The sequence below is a fragment of the Pararge aegeria genome, chromosome Z, assembly GCF_905163445.1.
Source record: "Pararge aegeria chromosome Z, ilParAegt1.1, whole genome shotgun sequence".
In the NCBI taxonomy this organism is placed as follows: Eukaryota; Metazoa; Arthropoda; class Insecta; order Lepidoptera; family Nymphalidae; genus Pararge; species Pararge aegeria.
The window spans coordinates 1,855,924-1,876,094 of NC_053208.1; the positions used below are offsets into that span (position 1 = coordinate 1,855,924).

The following is a 20,171-nucleotide window of genomic DNA, read 5'->3' on the forward strand; positions in this document are numbered from 1 at the left end:
CAGGTGGACATGTTAATTATATCCGCTGTCAGGGGATACAATTATTGGTACAAAAAGTCATGCTAGTTCCTACTAGTTTAGTTTGTTTATAAATGTTTTTTTAAACTATTATTTTTGATGAAAATTATATAGATTAAAAATATATATATCTTGAAAATTGAAAAAATTTAAGAATCTTATTAAATTAGTGAATTGTTATCGGTCCTCGATATATTTACAAAGTTGGAACGAAATCAGACCGTTCGAAGAGGGTCAAAATCAAGTCCAAATGAATCAGTTACAAACGTACAAACACACTAAAATTGTGGTGGCCTACGTCCCCTCGTCATTGTGGGAGGAGACCCGTGCCCTGTAGTGGGCCGCAAATGGTTGGATATGATGATGATGATGTATTATGCTTAATTTTTTAATCAACGAAAATATTTTTGTTTTTCTTGCAGTACGCGAATCCAGATTTACCTCTGGGCAGCGCAGAACAATTCCTGCTCACCCTGGCTTCTATAAACGAGCTATCGTCGAGACTTAAGCTTTGGGTCTTCAAGCTAGATTTTGATAATTTAGAGGTAAAGTTAATAATCTCTATACATCTAACTAGTTAATCGACTAGCTAAAAAGTGGCGATAACCCAGTGATTAAGTCTTCGCCTCTCTTTAAGTGGGACCCAGTTCATTCGAATTATAAATTATTTATTTCAAAAATTCATTTATTTCAAGTAGGCCTAATATAAGCACTTTTGAATCGTCAAGTCTGTCTGTGTGTAGTGACTCTACCACCGGTTCGGAAGGCAGATTCTACAGCAAATTGCCCTTTTTTAACATTATTTTACAGCGAACATCTGACAGCGAAGTGACGCTGCCAGATGGGTTTGGATGGTGGAATGGGCAACCTCTTCCTTCTGGAGAGGCCTCAAATCTTGCAGTGGTCTGTTATATAACTTGATTGATATGTGCGACTGGCTACCATAGAACACAACATTCCTCATTAATCTATCTCAAATTCCTAATTTCTCAAACCTTCCAGAAAGAAATAGCAGAACCCCTAATGGACCTAAAGCAAGGCATAGAACTGTTGAAGTGCAATAAGACGTTTAAAGTTATCCTATCCACATTGCGTTCCGTGGGGAGTTTCCTTAACGGCAACCAGGTGAAGGGGTTCCGTCTGGAATACCTCTCTAAGGTGATGGAGGTGAAAGACACTGTTCAGAAGCATCCCCTGTTATACCACATCTGTGAAATGATTATAGAAAAGTTTCCGGATACGACAGACTTTTTTAGCGAGGTAATTATAAAATTTTACCCCTGTTAATTAAGTAAAAATGTAGTTGGCGAGTTACAAATAGAATGTAAAAAATACCCTAACCTGTTACCCTATTACTCTCTTTTCTCTATGTTTAACAAAAGAACGCGAGCCAATATTAATTGTTGCTTTAATTGACGTTTTTTTGAATATCCCATTCATAGTCAATTATTTATTAAAATATAATATATAATGTATACATATATACATGGTGATATCATTATTCGAAAATTTAAAACTAAAGCAAGGAAGTACTAGGGTTCCAGAAGCGCCCAGGGGCTACCATGTGCGCCACGAGAAAATTAAGTTAAGTTATACATAGTTAGAGGAGTAAGGGTGGAGATAATTATCTCGTGGCACTCATCTCAGCCCTGCTGGTCTAATTTACACACACAACAATTTTACCCGGGTATTCCTTATGTTATCTCCATTGTTTAGACGGCCGATTGGCGCAGTGGGCAGCGACCCTGCTTTCCGAGCCAAGGCCGTGGGTTCGATTCCCACAACTGGACAATGTTTGTGTGATGAACATGAATGTTTTTCAGTGTCTGGGTGTTTATCTATATATAATAAGTATTTATGTATATTATTCATATTATAATTATTCATCAGTCATCTTAGTACCCATAACACAAGCTATGCTTACTTTGGGGCTGGATGGCGATGTGTGTATTGTCGTAGTATATTTATATTTATATTTATTGTCACTTGAAGTAAAACTATAAAAGCAATAATTGTAATGCCCAAAATTATCTACCGTTTATGTTACCTTTTATGTCTAAAGATAACCTATAGATATTTTACACCTGTACCCTTAAATTCAACTTGAAGGTTGGTCCCGTTATCCGAGCCTCGAAGGTAGACTTCGACGTCCTGAACGTGAACCTGATGAAGTTGGAGACGGACTGCAAGGCATCCTGGGACCACATGAAACGCGTCGCGAAGCACGACGGTTCGCAGATCTTTAAGACCAAAATCAACGAGTTTCTGACGGACGCGGCCGAGCGTATTATACTCTTGAGTCTTATCAAGAAGCGGGTTATGACCAGGTAAAGATTCATTTTAACAAGACATGGATGTCTATGGCAAAGATGTTAAAGAATGACAGTATTTATATAGGCTTCAAATTTAGGTATTTACCATATCTGAATTTTACTTACTTTTTGACAACTACTACTTGACTTGACTTACTAAGACGTGCCGACAAGCAACGTTCGGTAACCTGCTGAACGTAATATAACGAAAAATAATAAATGCTTATTCAGGCCAAATACCCGTATGACAAAAATTAAAACAAAAAATACCGTTAAGATAAGCAAATAAAGACAAAGATAATATCACTTAAATGAAATTAAAATTGCAATTAAAACAAAAACATACATAATAAAAGGTCCCCGACATTCCTCATTCCTCATTCGATGACCAGTCATGATTGACTCCGATCTCCTCTGGAAGCTAATTAAAAACCCTAATTTATCACACTCTAATGACACATCAAGCTAAGAATCAGTCAATATTTGCTTACGAGCGTAGTATACTAATCGTTGCTCGATGTCGAGCAATACTACGGACACACTTCTGACTTCTATGAACGCTACACAACCAAGATTATCAAACAAGCTTTCTACGCATTGACTTCACAACGCACACTTACTTCTTTATATTGTAAAAGTTGTGCGTTCTGAAAACAACTATGTACTTACTCCTAATTTTGTTTTTATGGAAGTATTTTTGAATTCGGCCAAGTACTTATGTGTTGCATAGGAACTTACAGAAATCAAATTGTTTTGTGTAATATTTGTATAATATTAGTGTAGTTTTGTTAGTATTAATTATATTTTGCGAAATTATTTGCGAATAATTATTTGTTTTTTAAAGGCGCAATCAGACGATTATTTATCGTTTTCTTTTCGATAATGCATCGATATATTACTAATGATTTACCTCACGCTGATTTTGTTTCGATAGCTCTTAGTTTTTATACGTCTAATCACAAACGTCTTGTTGCGCCCTTATGATGCGTTGCAATTGTATTGTAATTATTTCATTGCGTTTTCTTTGCTACTTTTGATTTGTTACTTATACTATGTTTTAATATGAAGCTAGCGATATATTTTTTTAATATGTTTCGATTTATTCTGGTGGAAGGCTTTGGCCGTGGCTAGTTACCACAAGTGGCGTGCACTTCATATTTGCTTAAAATCACTGCCTACTAAAACTTTTTTAATATTACTCTTACTTAGGAAGACTTTTCCATTTTATGAATGTTTATCGTGCGTTGTCGCGTAGAAACCTATTAGGGGTATGACCACCATACTCTCTAGTGGAAACAAAAGAAAAAAAAACAAGTCGGTTCTTTCAGATACAACAAATTCCTTCTATACCTCGGCGTACCACCGACTGAAGCCACCAAGACCAAACCGGCGGAGCTATTGAAAGTGATCGCGGAGTTCGCGTTGGAGTACAGGACCACGAGGGAACGGGTGCTTCAGCAGTTGGAGAAGAGAGCCAACCATCGGGAACGTAACAAGACCAGAGGGAAGATGATAATTGATGTGAGTCTGTTTAATCTGGGAAGCTAAGAGTCTTTTTGGGCTTAGGTACACCCATGTTTCAAACATTATAGAAACGTAGAGCATCCAATAAGACCTTTATCCCATAGCACCGTAGACCGTACCGCAAAAACAGAATGTCTTTATGACTGACTAGCTGTTTTTTTTATTGTTTTTAAAGCATTTTTTTAAAGTTCTGTAATCTTAAAAAAATATCGGTTTAGTTTATAGCTATATTCATACCCTTTATGATTAAGCTATTTATTTCAATAATAATTAAATAATATAATTAATACTGCGATGATGCTTGCTTCTCTCTAAAATTTTAGAGCACAAAAGCTGCAATTGAGACTTTACTATGATATATAGATATATTCCCTGGCAGTCTTTTTGTAGGTACTTTATGAGGACTTTAATCATGTAGTTCATAATTATAAAGTACTAGCTATTGAAAGCGTAACAAACAAACTTACATTCACATTTATAATATTAGTAGGGATAGGCATAGGGATGTTACTTCGTGATAGTTTAGCTTTCTTTTGGCTTGGAAGAAATGGTTAAAAACGGTCCAGTACTTACGGAGCCACCTGACCTGGCACGCACTAACGCACACTTTCCAGAGTTATGTTCGTTTTTAAGTATGCAATTAAAATATATGCCTTGCTTTGTTGCTGAAGTAAAACATCGTAGAAAAACCTGCACGCCTGAGAGTCCTTCATAATGGTCTAAAAGGCATGTAAAGTCTACCATACATAGCTAGCGGGATAGGCTACGTGCAAAGCTCTTGATGTCAGCAATTTTTAATATTCTATTTTTTTTTTTTTTTTAATATACTACGACAATACACACATCGCCATCTAGTCCCAAAGTAAGCGTAGCTTGTGTTATGGGTACTAAGATAACTGATGAATAATTTGTATGAATAATATACATAAATACTTATAGTATATAGATAAACACCCAGACACTGAAAAACATTCATGTTCATCACACAAATATTGTCCAGTTGTGGGAATCGAACCCACGGCCTTGTACTCAGAAAGCAGGGTCGCTGCCCACTGCGCCAATCGACCGTCAACTACCGACGTATTAGTTTATTGGTATGGTTCTAATTTCAATGAAAATTACACGAATACCTTTTCTATGCGCTAGCATCCGCTAGGACGAAATGGATTCCGAACAAGATAGCCTTCCCGAACTTGTGTGATGAAAGCTGTTGTATTTTTGGCCAGGTGGGCAACTACTCCAACAAGAGCGGCGAGCACACGGCAGACAGCGCTCTCAAGGAGCTACTGAAGAGTGACGCGGACGCTGATCTACTTGCTGACAGAAGGAAGCCACCTCCTACGCGTTTGCACAAGTTAGTTAACATAACAATGCTCCGGTTTCGGAGCGAAACGTGCGTAGAGGGTACATTGCCGAAGATCTGTTTGGTGTGGAGTATAAGGATTGAAGAAATTATGAATAACACCATACAGATTCTCCTGCTTTTCGCTGAGTACTTAACTAGTCGTTTAAAAGAATATTATTTATCTACGGAGTCATAAGCTTATATATTTGCTCTGTATATATATATATATATATATATATATAAATATATATATATATATATATATATGTATATATATATTTATGCATATATATTAATATTGTATGTATTTATGTCTATATTATTTGTATTTGTATTAGCTATTTGTGTATTATTGTTGATGTTGTTTATGTAATGACAAATTTTTGAAATTGCACTTTCCCGTTTCCATAATCATTTTCTTCTTTCATCAAGGGTTGTCTGAAGGAGATCGCTTAGAGCGATAAGACCGCCTTTGCGCATTTTTATTTTTCTAGTTTTAATGTTTTCAAAATATGTTATCATTATCCCTCAATTGTGTGCAATAAAGAATTTATCTATCTATCTAGTAGTATATATTATATAATTTTGAGGACCTTGGCGCAGAGGTGAGCGCTGTGAATTTAAGTAGAAGGTCCGGGGCTCGATTCCCGCCATGGGTAATTTGGGAATGTATAATTTCTGAATTTTCTCTGGTCTGGTCTGGTATGGTGGGAGGCTTTGGCCGTGGCTAGTTACCACCCTACCGACAAAGACGTGCCGCTTAGCGATTTAGTGTCCCGGTGCGATGTCACGTAGATACTCCCTAGCAGGTTAGCCCGCTACCGTCTTAGACTGCATCATCAATTATCACCAGGTGAGATTGCAGTCAAGGTCTAACTGGTAGAAGAATATATATATATATTGGAATTTCGCAAAAATATATATAAGTCCAATATAGACCGATATATAAGTCCAGCAGTGGATAGCTATTATAGACTATTGATGAAACGAATCTCATGCAAGCGTTATCATTAAAATAATTATCCTTTAAACTTATCATTTCCAGTGGTGAAGACGAGATTATAGAGAGCTTGGTACGATGCGCCACCTCCAAGAGAAGGCCGCTTGCACGCGACCGTCGTCGGAACAGGCTTGCCGACCGAAAGAGCTGTAAGTAAATTTTTATTTATAATTATACTATATATATGTTTATGTGGTGAAAAATAAAAGTGTATTCATTCATTCATTCATTCATTCATTCATTCATTCATTCATTCATCATTTAATTCAACACAAACTAAAAGCTTACGTACGAAAACAATCGCCTAGAAACAGAGAATATTGTAGGGCATGCCAAGAACACGTACAGCATCGCTAATAAATGAACTTACCTATTTAGTACTTACACCTCGATGTTATACTTTAGAGATAGGAACAAAGTAGCTAGTTGCGTTTTTGTACGCCCAGTACTTTCAGCTCCTGTTTCTTCGTGTCTTAAGTGACGATGATGTGGAATGTCAGGTCTCTTTGTAACAGCAACCCTACCGCCATTGTTAAATGTCATTAAGAGTCAGTGCTTCCAGAGTAAATTATGAAATTAAAAAAACTCATATCTGTGAAATTATGTGTAATGTGTAAATAAAGTGGATGAAACTTAGCGTTTGATCCTTAAAACTTTAAAATGACAGATACAAATCGCTATCGTCAATGTTGCATTAGTTTACGTGTAAACTGTATTAAGACCAATTCGGTAACATCCTTGACAGTTTCTAATTATTAAAACCTTGATTATCGTAATGGCACTAGAGAGAATTTGTAATTCTATCACCTAATTTATTATTTTATGAATGTAGTTACAATTAATTGCTGGTGTGTCTTATGAATAAATAAGTAAATAAATAAATAAATAAATAAACCTTATGTAGCTAACCTAATCCATCTTTCCCATAAATGCAGTTCTGCGAGAGTTAAAGTCACTGATCTCTATTTATACTTTAGTATAATAGATATCAGTGTTGAGTATATTTGATGAAACAATCTTGTGAACCTAACTCAAAGCTTACTTTATTCAAACAAAATGACTCACCATCGCATAAAGCAAATATATCTAAATATCTACTACTAATACATATTACGTTTTAATACATATTTATTTGGTCGTCCCTAAATTAAGGATTATAAATCGAAAAAAAAGGATCAACAACATAGGTACTGCTTTAAGTGATACTATTAAGCCCCCACGGACTTAAGATATTACATATAGTATAGTAATATTAAAATAATACCGCTAAGTGATGGTAGGTACATATTATGGTATACTTAGAGATAGTTTTGCGTTTAAAAACTGACCGGGAAAATAAAAAAAACTGTTCTGGAGAGCTGGGATAAATTTGAGACTTAGACTCTTGTAGATAAGAAAATCGTTCCATTTTTATCCGCAACACGGCGAGGGTTTTATGCTAAGGTTTCAAATAAATTTTATCTGATTATGACGCGATCGCACCTTGATATTTCCAAGCTGGCGATTAGGTAAGATAATTTGCATTGCGTAGAATATGCTGGGCGAATTGTTATTTCAACCTTTATGCTGGCACTACACTATCAAGTTAACGGACAAGTTTGCAGAGGACTTGTATGGGTATAAGTGAGTATATAGCCATACACCGTCAAGATTGCGCTTCAAGTACGCTCCAAATTTGGCAGTAAACTTGATCGTGTATAGTCAGCTTTAGCCACACAACGCAATATTACTTACAGTGGCTGTTGATGTTGTTAACGGGCGAAGGTGCGCCGAACAACAAACTGAATATACTACGTAAAATATGAATTACAGAGACCCTTGTCTCACTGTCACATTTGGTGCTCCAAAAAATTTTTGGTTGCCATTTATGTGGTCAGTCAGTCCAGTTTCCTTTTTCTGTAACTTTCCCGACAGTCACTTAGCGTTGGCCACCTGTTACCTCCATATAAATTTGAAGGTTTTTTTATGAGTTGGCAACTTGTAGGGAAAGTTAGTGAATCGGCCAGCAGTCAATAATTAATGGTATGTGTTGCCATGTCAGAGTAAGTCGTCATATCAGAGTCAGTCGTCATATCATCAGTTGTCTGTGTGTCTTGCTTCTAGCGGCGCGGTGGTACGATTAATAACGTTTGATTTGCAGTGAACAGGACACTCGACGGACACCAGTCGTGGCCCGGCAAGCAGTCCAATGACCAGTGAGTGTTGAATCATGTTAAACGTTGGTTTTTACTAAACCAGTAAGATTTTATGCCGGCTAACATGTTAGGGAGTATGGTAGTTATACCCCTAATTGGTTGGCACGACTATTTCTGTAGAGTGGTAACAAGCCACGGCCAAAACCCCAACAGAGCAGACCAGAGAAAATTCAGAACTTATAAATTCACAAATTTTCCCTGCTGGGAATCGAACACAGGACCTCCTACATAAGTAGCTGCATCTGAGCAGAGGGCAGAAGGCTGGATATTTCCTCTGAAGCGAAAAAAAAAAGGACGAGACGTTTCAAAGCAAACCAATAATAAATTAAATATTTCAAACAAACTAAAAAACGCCTTGATATTTATTTATTTAGGAAACCAACCGCTAATACATTTTTTCTTGTCCAAGTTTTTACGTTGCGAGCTAAGTGAATGTTCAGCTTATTACAGGTTTTCACAACGTTTACAAATAATTTCAAAATTAATTACATTTTATATATAACTGCATTACAAAATAAATGTCTAAAAATATTTTAATAATTAATAATGTTAAAAATATAAATAGAATTAAAATTAAAAATCATATTAAATTAAGAATTAAATTAAAAATTAAATTTAAAAAAAAAAAAAAATTAACATCAATGTCCAAGTTTAAGCTTATAAATTTTGAATATTTGATAACATAAGAAGTCAAGTATTTATTTTATTTTTATCTTGAAATGAAAAAAAAATATAAAAAACTAAACTAATTTCTACCTTTTAGTTCAGTTTATTTATAAAAGCGATTTTCTTTAGTTTTATTTGATCTATTATTTTTATTAGAGCAAAATTAATCGGTAACCCATTCACCGTCAAAGAGATAAATAGAGATCAAAGAGAGAAGTTAAAGATAATGGTTGGAAATTAAAATGAACATCATACCTGCCTTGGTGACTATAGCTGAAAAATATATAAATTAATAAAAATCTTATTTTACAAATTAAAAAATGCAAGTTCTAATTATTATTTAAAACAGGCCATCAAAAAGTAACAGCTAACGCCCTCTACCATCTAGTAGCTTAATGTTTTTTGTGGAATTTGTTAGGTACGCGAACGCCATAGGTTTTTTACATTTGGGTCTAGATGGCGCTGTAGTAATTAGTAAAATATCTTATTTTTTATATTGAAAATTGAAATAATCTTCTCAGATTAGTGTATTGTCATCGGTCCTCGATATGTCTACTAAGTTTGAAAGAAATCTGACGGTTCAAAGTGGGACAAAATCGAGCTCAAAGGGTTCGGTTACATACATACAGGTGAAGCTAATATAAAGCGTGTAAAAACATCACCTCTCCGTTCGGTGAAAACGGCCGGATGCTTATATCTGCCGCTAAGCAGCATTGTTGCAATAGTGTGTAGCGGCGTGGCAATTGGTGACGGTTCCACTTACCATCAGGTGGGCCATATGCTTAGTTCGTCAATTATAACTATTCAAAAAAAACTTTTTGTTCCAGGTCACCAGCTGAACTACAACAAAGATAATAACAATTGAGTCTAATTAACTAGTACATTACTATCGAAGTTATACTTCTTTTGGTGCCTTAAGAAAATCAGACGCAAGTGAATTTTTCTGAATGAGTATAAATTTACAGATTTATAGGGCGGAAAGGAAATTTTTCGTCTCCCAAAGTCTTTTTGATACCTTGAAGCGGTCTCTAAACATTGGTATATATCTTGTTACGACTAGTTACGAATGAAATTACGTTGGGTAAAGATTAAAATGCACTGCCCAGTCGTCACCAGTGTGCTTTGACGTAGTCATTAATACTGCAGTAGTGACCAACATAGTTTAAGAAAAGAGGGTAGACAAAAGCATTGTTTTTTTTTTAATAACCTTTTTATACAATGGGGACGAAACGTTCATAACATCACATTCTTGGGTTAGATTATCATTGATGTCGATTGGGTTGTACATAAATCTTTATACTAAACTAAATTGGCAGGTCTAATGGTAGTGCTGTCCTTTTTACTACGTTATTTGTGGAACATAACTGGCACTGTTATGGTTTTTAAAGAGATTTGTGGCTAACAGAATTGGTACCATTAAAGTCATTTTTGAAATAGGAATTCGCTTTGGCATTGCTTATTCAAAGAAGATATTTGCTGTCGTCTTTTTACTCAGTTCGAAATTTGAATGCGTAACAAATTCATTTGTATTTAACGCCAATGAAGTATGACTTCTTACGTGAGTACATAAGTACACACGCGAGTTTTTTTTTTACTTTATCGAATCTCATTAACCATAGTCCCGTAGGTTTAACTCAAACAACCATTGTTAAAGTATACTCTGATAGTTTAGAAATTTCCAAAATGGTGCGCCGAGACTCAAGTGTCATTTAAGGGTCCCGATTATTAGAAAATGTAAGCCTATATATCTGTCAAGTCAAAACCTAAACAATATGTAAATCGATTTAGTTTTGTCAACAAGAAACCTAGCAGGTGTATTTTTATCTATTTGCTATCGATTTTGTATAGGAATTATGGACAAAGGATAGTTTAGTAAAGGAAATAATAAGGTATTGTATAAAGGCGGGTTTTCTTTTTAATTGTTCTTTTCTACGTTCACTGTATGTCTCCACGCCGGCTGTCAGAACCGTGGGAACACTGGTTCCGATGTACCTACCTACCGCATTAGATGGTGGTAAACCGTAAAGATACAGGATAAAAGTATCGCAATTTAAAACTAAATATAAAATTCGCTGTGTCGATATAACAAAAAGGATACAAACACAAGGGTCACTTGAATTATTTGGGATACTGTCGCAGACATTGTACTTATATGCTGCTGGGATTCCTGCATAACATACAATAAACATGCTTGGAAATTTCTAAATTCTCCGATTTTAGATAGGTAATCATTTTTATTTTGTAGTTCCGAGCCCCAGTGCCTTATAATCGCTTAAAGCAGTATCATATTAATATAACAGTATTATTTTAAAATATTACTGCTTTAAGCTTTTACACTACTTTTAGTACCTACTTTGATAATAAATAATGTATGATACTGATTATGAGTTGATTAAATTATGTAAATTATCCTCGAAATGTATTAAGAAGTATCTTTATAAAAAAAATATTGTGACGCAATATTTATTGTCATTCTTAATAGCCGCGTCAATAACAGTAGAGAGTGATTTACCTATAACTATAGCCCTCCACGATGCTCTAACTTGGTTTGGCGGGCTTTCACGATTGTTATCACATTATTTATAATAACCGAAATAAAGACCGACGGCATAACATACTCTTTGAGGCGTAGAGTTGGACAGAGACCTCAGGCTTTGTAATGTAAACTTTTTGAAATAATACACCAATCGCTAACAATACACTTTTGACTGAACCCAGGAATTGTTACCAGGACATCATAATCCGCGCGTAGAACTGGGCGCGTACATATTATGCTATTGGCAAGTCGAGGGCATGCATGTTTGCAACATGAAGCAAAGTTTAATTGAATCATAAAAAATGCTTATGTAAAGGCTATTTATAATTTTAAAAAAATATTAATACTTAACTTGTTAATATATTGGCAATAAATAAATTATCTACTTGAAATTTATAAATACTAAGAGCATTTAACATCATACGGTAAGAGTTCCAGTTTTTTTTTTTCATTAGCCTACTAAATTACAGCCACTATACAACCTTTATAGCATTAGCTAGCATTACCTTTAAAGCTTATTGGAAATACTTTGTGTTAGTTAGTTGCCCTACTATTATTACTAATGTTTACCACATACAAGGTCACTGTCGAATTACGCATTATAAAGAACCGCTACTTGCATTTGTGAGTTCAGAACTGGCAACATCGATTCTTGTTAATATATTATATATGTTTCGTACTGTTTATACTTTATATACGCAATATTATGTATTTTATTCTGAATATGAAATCTTAGGTGCTCGCATTTTTTATAATTAATAAAATATATGTATGTCTACCACAGAAATCTAAATCATTTATTATGGAAGGTAATAAATAATGTTAGGATTGGTAAACTTTGTTTGGCCGCTACTACACGAGTATTACTAGAATACCCGGTTTCTATCACCACTTTCATACTGCGTGCGACGAAAGAGCAATTGATACGAACAACTGAAGGGCGGCGTTGTCGGTGTAATTCCAGGAGGCTCCGGACCTCACGTGGATGGGCCGTCCGTCAATTATTACCATAAAAAGGCCTTTTTGTTTAGATTTCTTTGGATAAGACTTTAAGTTTAATTTTAAAAATATATAAAATAACGACCTTCCTACTCTTGACTGTGTCGAGACCTGTTGTCGGTATGTTGTGTTGTTTCCTCTTTTTTTACCTATTTATTATTTGTGTAAATATCTGTGTAAATAAAAAAATAGAATAACATGTGTGGTTTTATTTTTTTTTCCCAATGAAAAACTTGTTTTTTATTTGAATTAGACGTCACGTTCGCTTGAATTACTGAACAACAGTAACATTCGATTAATTTTTGTAACCTCCTGTAAGCTCATCCTACTCCAACGGATGAGCGCAACCACTTTGTTCAACAATTCTGGGGCCTGGGGCCTGGAGCCTTAAGGTCAAATGGGGCCAAAGATGACTTTTTTAATACTGAAATACACTTTACCTACTTTAATTATACTGAAAGGAAATGAGATGACCAAGGTAGATGTAGTCCTTGACATATTCTATATTTGTGAACTTAATGGTAATTGGTACTCGGTCTTTATTAGTCATAACTTTAGTTTTGCCTTCATTCGTTTCTAGTCCAACAGTCTAACTTTCTCGGTTGAGCGATTCTAACATGTAATGTAGTTATTTTCGATTTCCGAAAGTACCAAATCGTCAGCAAATCTTAATTGGAATAGGTATTCACCATTTATCTTAATACCTTTGTTTTAAAACCCAGTTTAATTTCCTGAAGATGCTCTCCAGACCAGTCATGAACAATTTTGGGGATAATGGGTCTACTTGTTTTACCCCCCAGTCTATTTTAAAAAATGGACCTGGAGATTCCAATCTCACTCGGGACCTACCTACTGGTTTCGTAAATTCTTTTTATTAGTTCTATATACTTAATCGCTATTTAAGCCAGTTTCATTTAGTGATTGCCAAATGCTATTATGATGTAGAGAATCAAAAGCTTTTGAGTAATCTATAAAAGCGATATAAAGGGACTTAGTAAACTCTACATACTTCTCTATTATTAACTTTAAAAAGCTATCAGCCAAAAGAACACAAAATGACAGTTGTGTTGTGCTAGCAAATGTTACGTTACTCAAGAATAACCTGCAATTGCAAACAACATTGACAAATAGTTGTCTTTAATCTAATACAACTCTTAGAACACCGAAATGTCTAAAAAACAATTGTTATAAATTCAATTTGTACAGACCTATCTGTCAATTGTTAAATTGACGAGAAAACTTTTGTTACAGCACTTTGCACTAAACTATAGATGTATTACACTGTTAGACTTTTAATTAAAACGATTAAATTGGATTTGGGCAATCAAAGCACACAAAATAATAATTAAAACATAAAATAAATTATGGAGAAAATTTGAACAGCTGTTAATCGATTCCTTAAGTAGTTCCAGAGGGAAAATTGAAAATTGTTAACGAGCGAAGCTTTAGACCCAATTTTGAAGTCCACGAAGACGAGCCACGCGGGCATAAGCTAGTAAAAGTAATAATATTAGCTTCAAATAATCACCCCCACACACGTTTTTCTAGCATGCCCCAAGGTTGGCTGGTAGAAAATGCTTTAGCATTGAGTCCACCTTTTGTAAAACAATTTTTTCAATGCTGCAAGAGTTGAAAAATTAAACTCCACAATTAATATGTCAAACTTATATTCTATATAAAGTAAAAAATTACAGTAAATTATAATAATATGTAAAAAAAAGTTCTAAACATTGGACGGAATAGTAAATTAAAACAGTCATCAACATTACTAAGGTATCACAGAATATAATTCCTGATAAGAAAAGTCGAAAGACTACTTGGGTCAACCCAGGGCTTGAAACCGGTTTTCAAATAACCAATAAATTCAATAATGTCAATTAAATTAATATTGGTAGCAAAATTGCATACCAGCCCTTCACGAATGAGTACATCTGATCTGTAGAACTCATCAAATCTTAATCACTAGTTACAATAAAGCTTACACTAGAACAAGTAAAAACTTACACTATAGTATATTTAAAAAAAAGTTCCATGGACGGTATTATTGAACGAACTAGATAACTATTATTTATCTATATATTAATACGTAAAAGCAAAAACTTTGTACCCCTTTTTATGAAAGTTGCGCGGACGGAGGAGTATGAAATATAATATATATTTATAAATTTAAATAGGGCATAATGCTATTTTTTTTTATGAAGCTTATAACATTACACACAGGTAGTAGTGACACGAGACAAATTAACAATGTAGCCTTGGCGAAATCTGTGTATATTTATTTGTTTATAGTAGAGCGCTTGACTGCAATCACACCTGATGGCAAGTGACGATGCTGCCTAAGGTGGAGCGCGCTTGCCTACAAGATGCCTATTCACTCTTGATTTATAAGAAATTCAGTTGGAATAAAATGAAATTTTTAATTTAGTTGGATTTATAAGAAAAAATTGAATTAAATTTTTTTTTAGCTTTACACAGATTAGCCAATGTCTGTGGTCTACTGTGGTAGACTGAATAATGTTCAATCTTATAATTTTAATTAATTATATTTAAATTTCGTTCACTAGGCGACCACTATAACAGTTATCTGTGTCAATATAACTTTGGCTACATATACACTTGCATGCAGTATCACTGAATCAGTTCAAGAATAGACAAACATCAAAAAGACAAAAAGCACAAGATGTGGTAAAAGCACATGGTGTGTATAGGACGCATCAGCGAAAACCGCTTAGTCTATTATATTATATTAATAATAGTACATACTGTACTTTGTGACATTGTATTTCTAAATTGATATCGTAACTTTGTGGTAGACCCAAAAAGTTTGAACTTCAATCCATATATCTTAATAAAAAGACACTAGAAATAACGTTTAGCATTTTAAGTATAAAAAATAACGAACGACCGCTCCAAGCACCACTACGGGTTCTCGAACGCGCTGTTGTCATACATTTCTTTTCCTTCCTTCCTTCCTTCAAATAATTTGATCGAACAGTTGTTTACAACAAGCCTATTCGATCATATTACTTGGGAGGTCTGTGGCCCGCATTAGAGTGTAAGAGGCAATATAGTTTAAAATTACATTAAAGTCGCTAGCTGTAACATAAAGTTTTGTTAAAATTCGTGTGCTCCGAGTCTTGTTCGGGGCGATAAGGTGACGCGTACACAACATTTTTAGTGTCTTGTAATTAAAATTTCTATATATAAGATATCAATTATTCTATATATAAGATTACCATAATATGACTCCATGATCAAATCTATGCTTAGATGCTATAGTTTTTGTATTATACAGGTTTAATTAAAAAATACCAGAACGCGTTGTATTCCTATTCTAACAACTTTTGTTCTACGACTTTATAAAATTAAGTAATAATTTCATACAAAAAAAGAATTAATCATATATTCATATATTCTGTAATGTGACATTACACTGTTAAACAAAATAGATGTCCCAAATAGTAAAATTTTTAATTTTGATTATTTCACAACCTCAAGTTGAAAATAAAGTTGTAGAACTAAAGATGTTAGTTTTAATGTAAACAACTACAAATATAAACCGCATAACAGAAGTGGTTCAAACACACTTTACTTGTAAAAAGTGGAAGCAGGATATAATATATCTTAAGTGTACATAATTTTTGTCTAATCATGTTCATCCATGTTTAGGATGCAGCTAACCAGCAATAGACTGAGATGGTGTGCAAATGAAGAGGCCTTAGTCCAGCAGTGGACTGAGATAGGCTGATGATGATGACGATGAATGTTAATCCCTATTCCCCTGTGACCGATAGTAACATATTAATCAACGCTTGTGATAATTTGTGATTCAAAAAATGCGCTTGTATTTAGTATTGCCTGAAATCTATACTATCTTATCGGAGTCTTCAGATTGTAGATTTAATTTGCTACATAGCTGTCCAGCTATCCAGCTGAAAGCTTGAAATTTATGTGGGCATGTATTTACTTAAGTCCATGGCAGCAGACATGGCTGAATAATTTCCATTTAAGATTATGTTACTTGCTAAGTGCTTACCATAATGTATATTACTAAAATTGTTTGCTATAAAAGAGAAATTGCTATAAAAGTAACTCATCTCCCACTCTTTTATTATTTTTAGTATATTGATTTTAAGCTGAGTATACATTTTACGCATAAGAGACTTTTTGCTCATAAGCCTCTGTCTCATTCCACAAATCCTGATCTGCGAATGTTGTGTGCCTCAGCTTACACCAACGTGCACCAAATCGCAATATCAGAATGATCACCATCAGCACGAATAGAGAGAGGATAGCTATGGCTGGGTATAACATAAGGAATGCCATTTTGTATACAAAATGTTTTAGCTTAAGTTAAAGTATTTGTGCACTTAATTTAAATTTATTAAAGTAAAGTATATCTTTATATGTAGATTCCAGCTATTCTCAGCCTATATATCACTCTCTCTCTTGTGCAGCTCAAAATATTCCTGCGAAGCAGTTAATGGTTGTCTTGACACTGAGGCATGGACTTCTGCGTGTCTGTAATCCTCACTATGCTCCGCGTTTTCAGGACGTATATACTGAGTGTATTGGTATTGATTCTCTAGTTCTGTCAAGTCCAGGGGTGGCTGCTTGTGAGGAGTTGCTGACCATATGGAAACAATCCAGCGGTTGCCTTGAAAACGAAAAGTTATCTATGAGAATTTATTCAGTTTAGGTTCATCTACTAAAATGGTAATATGGATGAATATGATATGATACTAAGCTTGATAATTTGTACATCCGTGATGATGCCAAATAACCTTAGCAGTCAGTTAATTAACTGTTATTTAGGATTTGTGCACAGCTGAATTGTGTAAAACCATTTCAAAAATATCTTCATATTATAATCCTATTAGTGCACCGGGAGGTAAAGAAAAAATAAACCAAATACTTAATGACACTTTTGTCACTAAAGCAACAGTTATATATACAGGATGTTATTGTAATTTATTAAATTTATTGAAACGTTGATAGACCAGTGAAGTTCCTAACAACTTCAGCTTTCTTCACTTTCAGGTGATTTTGGGCCTGCCAATGCATAAGTTTAAGGAATTTCTTAAAACCCATTTATTACAGCGAGGTATACAATTGATGAATTTCTTAATGACAAGGTTGCTTTGAAGCATCCAACTCCGCTTTCAGCTCTCACAAGAGAGAAAAATGAATGCTAAAATGTAAAATGTAAATTGTTGATGTTGGAAAAGAGCAACTGCTGAGTTGCTTGCCAGCTTCTTCTCAGTAGAATCTGCCTTCCGAACCTGTGGTAGAGTCAATACAAACAGACAGACTTGACGTTTCAAAAGTGCTTATATTAGGCCTACTTGAAATATAAGAATTTTAAATTTTCAGGGGCCCAGCACACAACTATAACTAAAATATCACTTGCTTCAAAGGTTAAGGAAACATCGTGAGTAGCCTGTCTACCTGAGAGTTCTCCATTATGTTCCTGACGTTGTATGAAGTCCACCAATCCACACTGGGCCAATGTGGAGGGCGACAGTATAAGCCCTTCTTGTTGTGGGAAGGACAGTGCACCATAGTGGGTTGATATTATGATGGTGACAATTATTTGATTGGTATTTCAATCTTATAAGCTGGGTTTATACCATTCAATAAAAATTATTATTATTAATTTACTATCATAATTTGTGTAAGTTTTGTATACACAAATACTGGACCTTGTTAATTGCAACATGTAGATGTAATTAATTTTAATTTCTAAGTTTATTTTATATTACAATTAACAAACTTAGCAATTTTTTTTATTAACAACATGCCTTCTGCACCAGTGGAAGGTGTTGGAATCAAATGATTACATGATTTTGGATGACCCATGTCCAATTATATGTTACACTGTGCACATTTGTCTGGTATCTAAAGATAACAGCAAATCTTAATTTTTAAAATATTGGATAAAAGCAGCTGTTTGCGGAATTCCATGTTATACAACATTACATTAAGCTTAATTTGCTATATGCCGTGTATAGCAGGAGAATCTACCTTACCTATATTTTTATTATAATTTCTAGCCGAAGATCTGATCTTCCAAAACCAGATTTCCAAAAGCAAATGAATTGCTAAAATTTTATTTATACATATTTTGTATACCAAATTAAGCTCAATTTTCATGATCTTAATATCCAATGCATACATGACATTGTCTCAAATGTAATATAAACAGAGAGTATTTATAAAATAATACCTGTATGTCTGTCGAGCCAATAGACTGAGTGTCGCGAGCAACAGCAAACAATGTTCAGTATCAGAAGAAAGCCAAAAATGACAGAGCAGATTGCGATGGCTATATAGAACGGACTAAAATCGCCAACTTTAGATATAAGCGGATTAACTGCTTTGTATGTGTCATTCCCTGTAAAGTAAGTTTGTGATTCATAGGGCGACATTATTTTTCTATACCTGCCGAAGAAAAAGGGTACTTCAAACATTTAATTTGTCTACTATTTATTTTCAAATCTACTAACAAGAAACTATTCTATCACATGAATTGTATAAACTGTTCTCGATAGCTTGTTTTTAATCTGAAATTATTTCTCCAAGGTTCAAACACAAGAAAACTATATGGTGATTGTGTAGAAGGAAATTTACTTTATAACTTGTATTCCTATTATGATGAAACTGAAGAAAATAAAGTTTGCAAAAAAGTTTTGTACAAAAGTGTACTGTAAGTGGTCATAAAAAAAAAACTTTTTTATAAATATAAAAGATGAGCATTTTGCAATAATAATACTGGTTGCATAGCAATTACCTAGAAATATTATAAAAACCTTTAAATAAGTGCTCATGAACATATCTTATTATGTTCCAAGCTTTTTTCCTAACCTAGGCTCCCAACTTTTTCACTTGCTTCTTTCTCAATCCCATTTACAGCACACAATTGAAAACTTACTGCTTTATATTATAATTTTGAATTCTAAAAAATAAATATATATATGCCTCTACAACAGAAGGTATGATAGGGGGTGATTTTATCCCCGTTGGCTCAATCGGGGAGGCACATTTTAGCCCAAACTTAACTCCGAGATATGGAGTGACTTAGTGACAATATCGGCAAACAAACGCTTCGAACTGGTGAAGTCTTCATGAGTAAGTGAAACAACGCTTTCCAAAGTAATGGATATTAAAGACTTACGCATAGCGCAGATAAATTTTTGTTTATGTTATTTGCGGTACTTAACATAGGTATGACATAGGAAATATGATTGGTGGTACTTGTAAAAATACATGGGCGTTAACCGTTATTACCGCTAATTTTAGGAATGTAATGTGAAAGCGTTACCTAAATAATATATGATAAAATTACTTAGATAGTTCAAAACTTATCATTTAATTGTTATTTCATTTTATATTTACCTTAAACTTCAAGATTAAATGTAAATTATTTTTGCTTTCACAGTTCTATGAATTCGGAAAACGGAATCAGTGTTCAGACAACGTTTAGAACAGTCAACAAGTGTTTGACAATTATCGATTTAAATTGTATATAGTAGTCTGTGGCAGTTGACCACAGACGTATTATGGAGGGTAGAGGTAA

General features: G+C 34.2%; 3 protein-coding genes across 4 annotated transcripts in view; 1 reads left to right on the forward strand and 2 right to left on the reverse strand.

The window, feature by feature from the left end:
• The window catches only part of LOC120636034, a 134,009-nt gene extending 121,225 nt beyond the window's left edge, over positions 1 to 12,784 (forward strand). For both annotated transcript variants that reach the window (XM_039907278.1, XM_039907279.1), the window contains 8 exons: positions 441 to 563; positions 1,021 to 1,278; positions 2,128 to 2,345; positions 3,659 to 3,851; positions 5,081 to 5,208; positions 6,245 to 6,348; positions 8,340 to 8,394; positions 9,888 to 12,784. In XM_039907278.1, the coding sequence (XP_039763212.1) occupies positions 441 to 563; positions 1,021 to 1,278; positions 2,128 to 2,345; positions 3,659 to 3,851; positions 5,081 to 5,208; positions 6,245 to 6,348; positions 8,340 to 8,394; positions 9,888 to 9,915 (1,107 nt within the window). In that variant the 3' untranslated portion in view covers positions 9,916 to 12,784. The remainder of the gene's footprint in view (positions 1 to 440; positions 564 to 1,020; positions 1,279 to 2,127; positions 2,346 to 3,658; positions 3,852 to 5,080; positions 5,209 to 6,244; positions 6,349 to 8,339; positions 8,395 to 9,887) is intronic.
• A 2,209-nt stretch (positions 12,785 to 14,993) lies between these two features.
• LOC120636463 lies at positions 14,994 to 16,929 on the reverse strand. The gene has a single exon (XM_039907946.1). It carries the CDS (start codon positions 16,919 to 16,921, stop codon positions 16,745 to 16,747), a length of 177 nt encoding a protein of 58 aa, XP_039763880.1. The 5' UTR covers positions 16,922 to 16,929; the 3' UTR covers positions 14,994 to 16,744.
• Positions 16,930 to 16,931: 2 nt separating this feature from the next.
• Positions 16,932 to 20,073, reverse strand: LOC120636462. Its single transcript, XM_039907945.1, has 3 exons — positions 19,991 to 20,073; positions 18,822 to 19,036; positions 16,932 to 17,252 (listed from the first exon to the last, which is right to left on the reverse strand). The coding sequence occupies exons 2-3, from the start codon at positions 19,021 to 19,023 to the stop codon at positions 17,026 to 17,028; spliced, it is 429 nt and encodes a 142-aa protein (XP_039763879.1). The 5' UTR covers positions 19,024 to 19,036; positions 19,991 to 20,073; the 3' UTR covers positions 16,932 to 17,025.
• Positions 20,074 to 20,171: the final 98 nt, after the last annotated feature.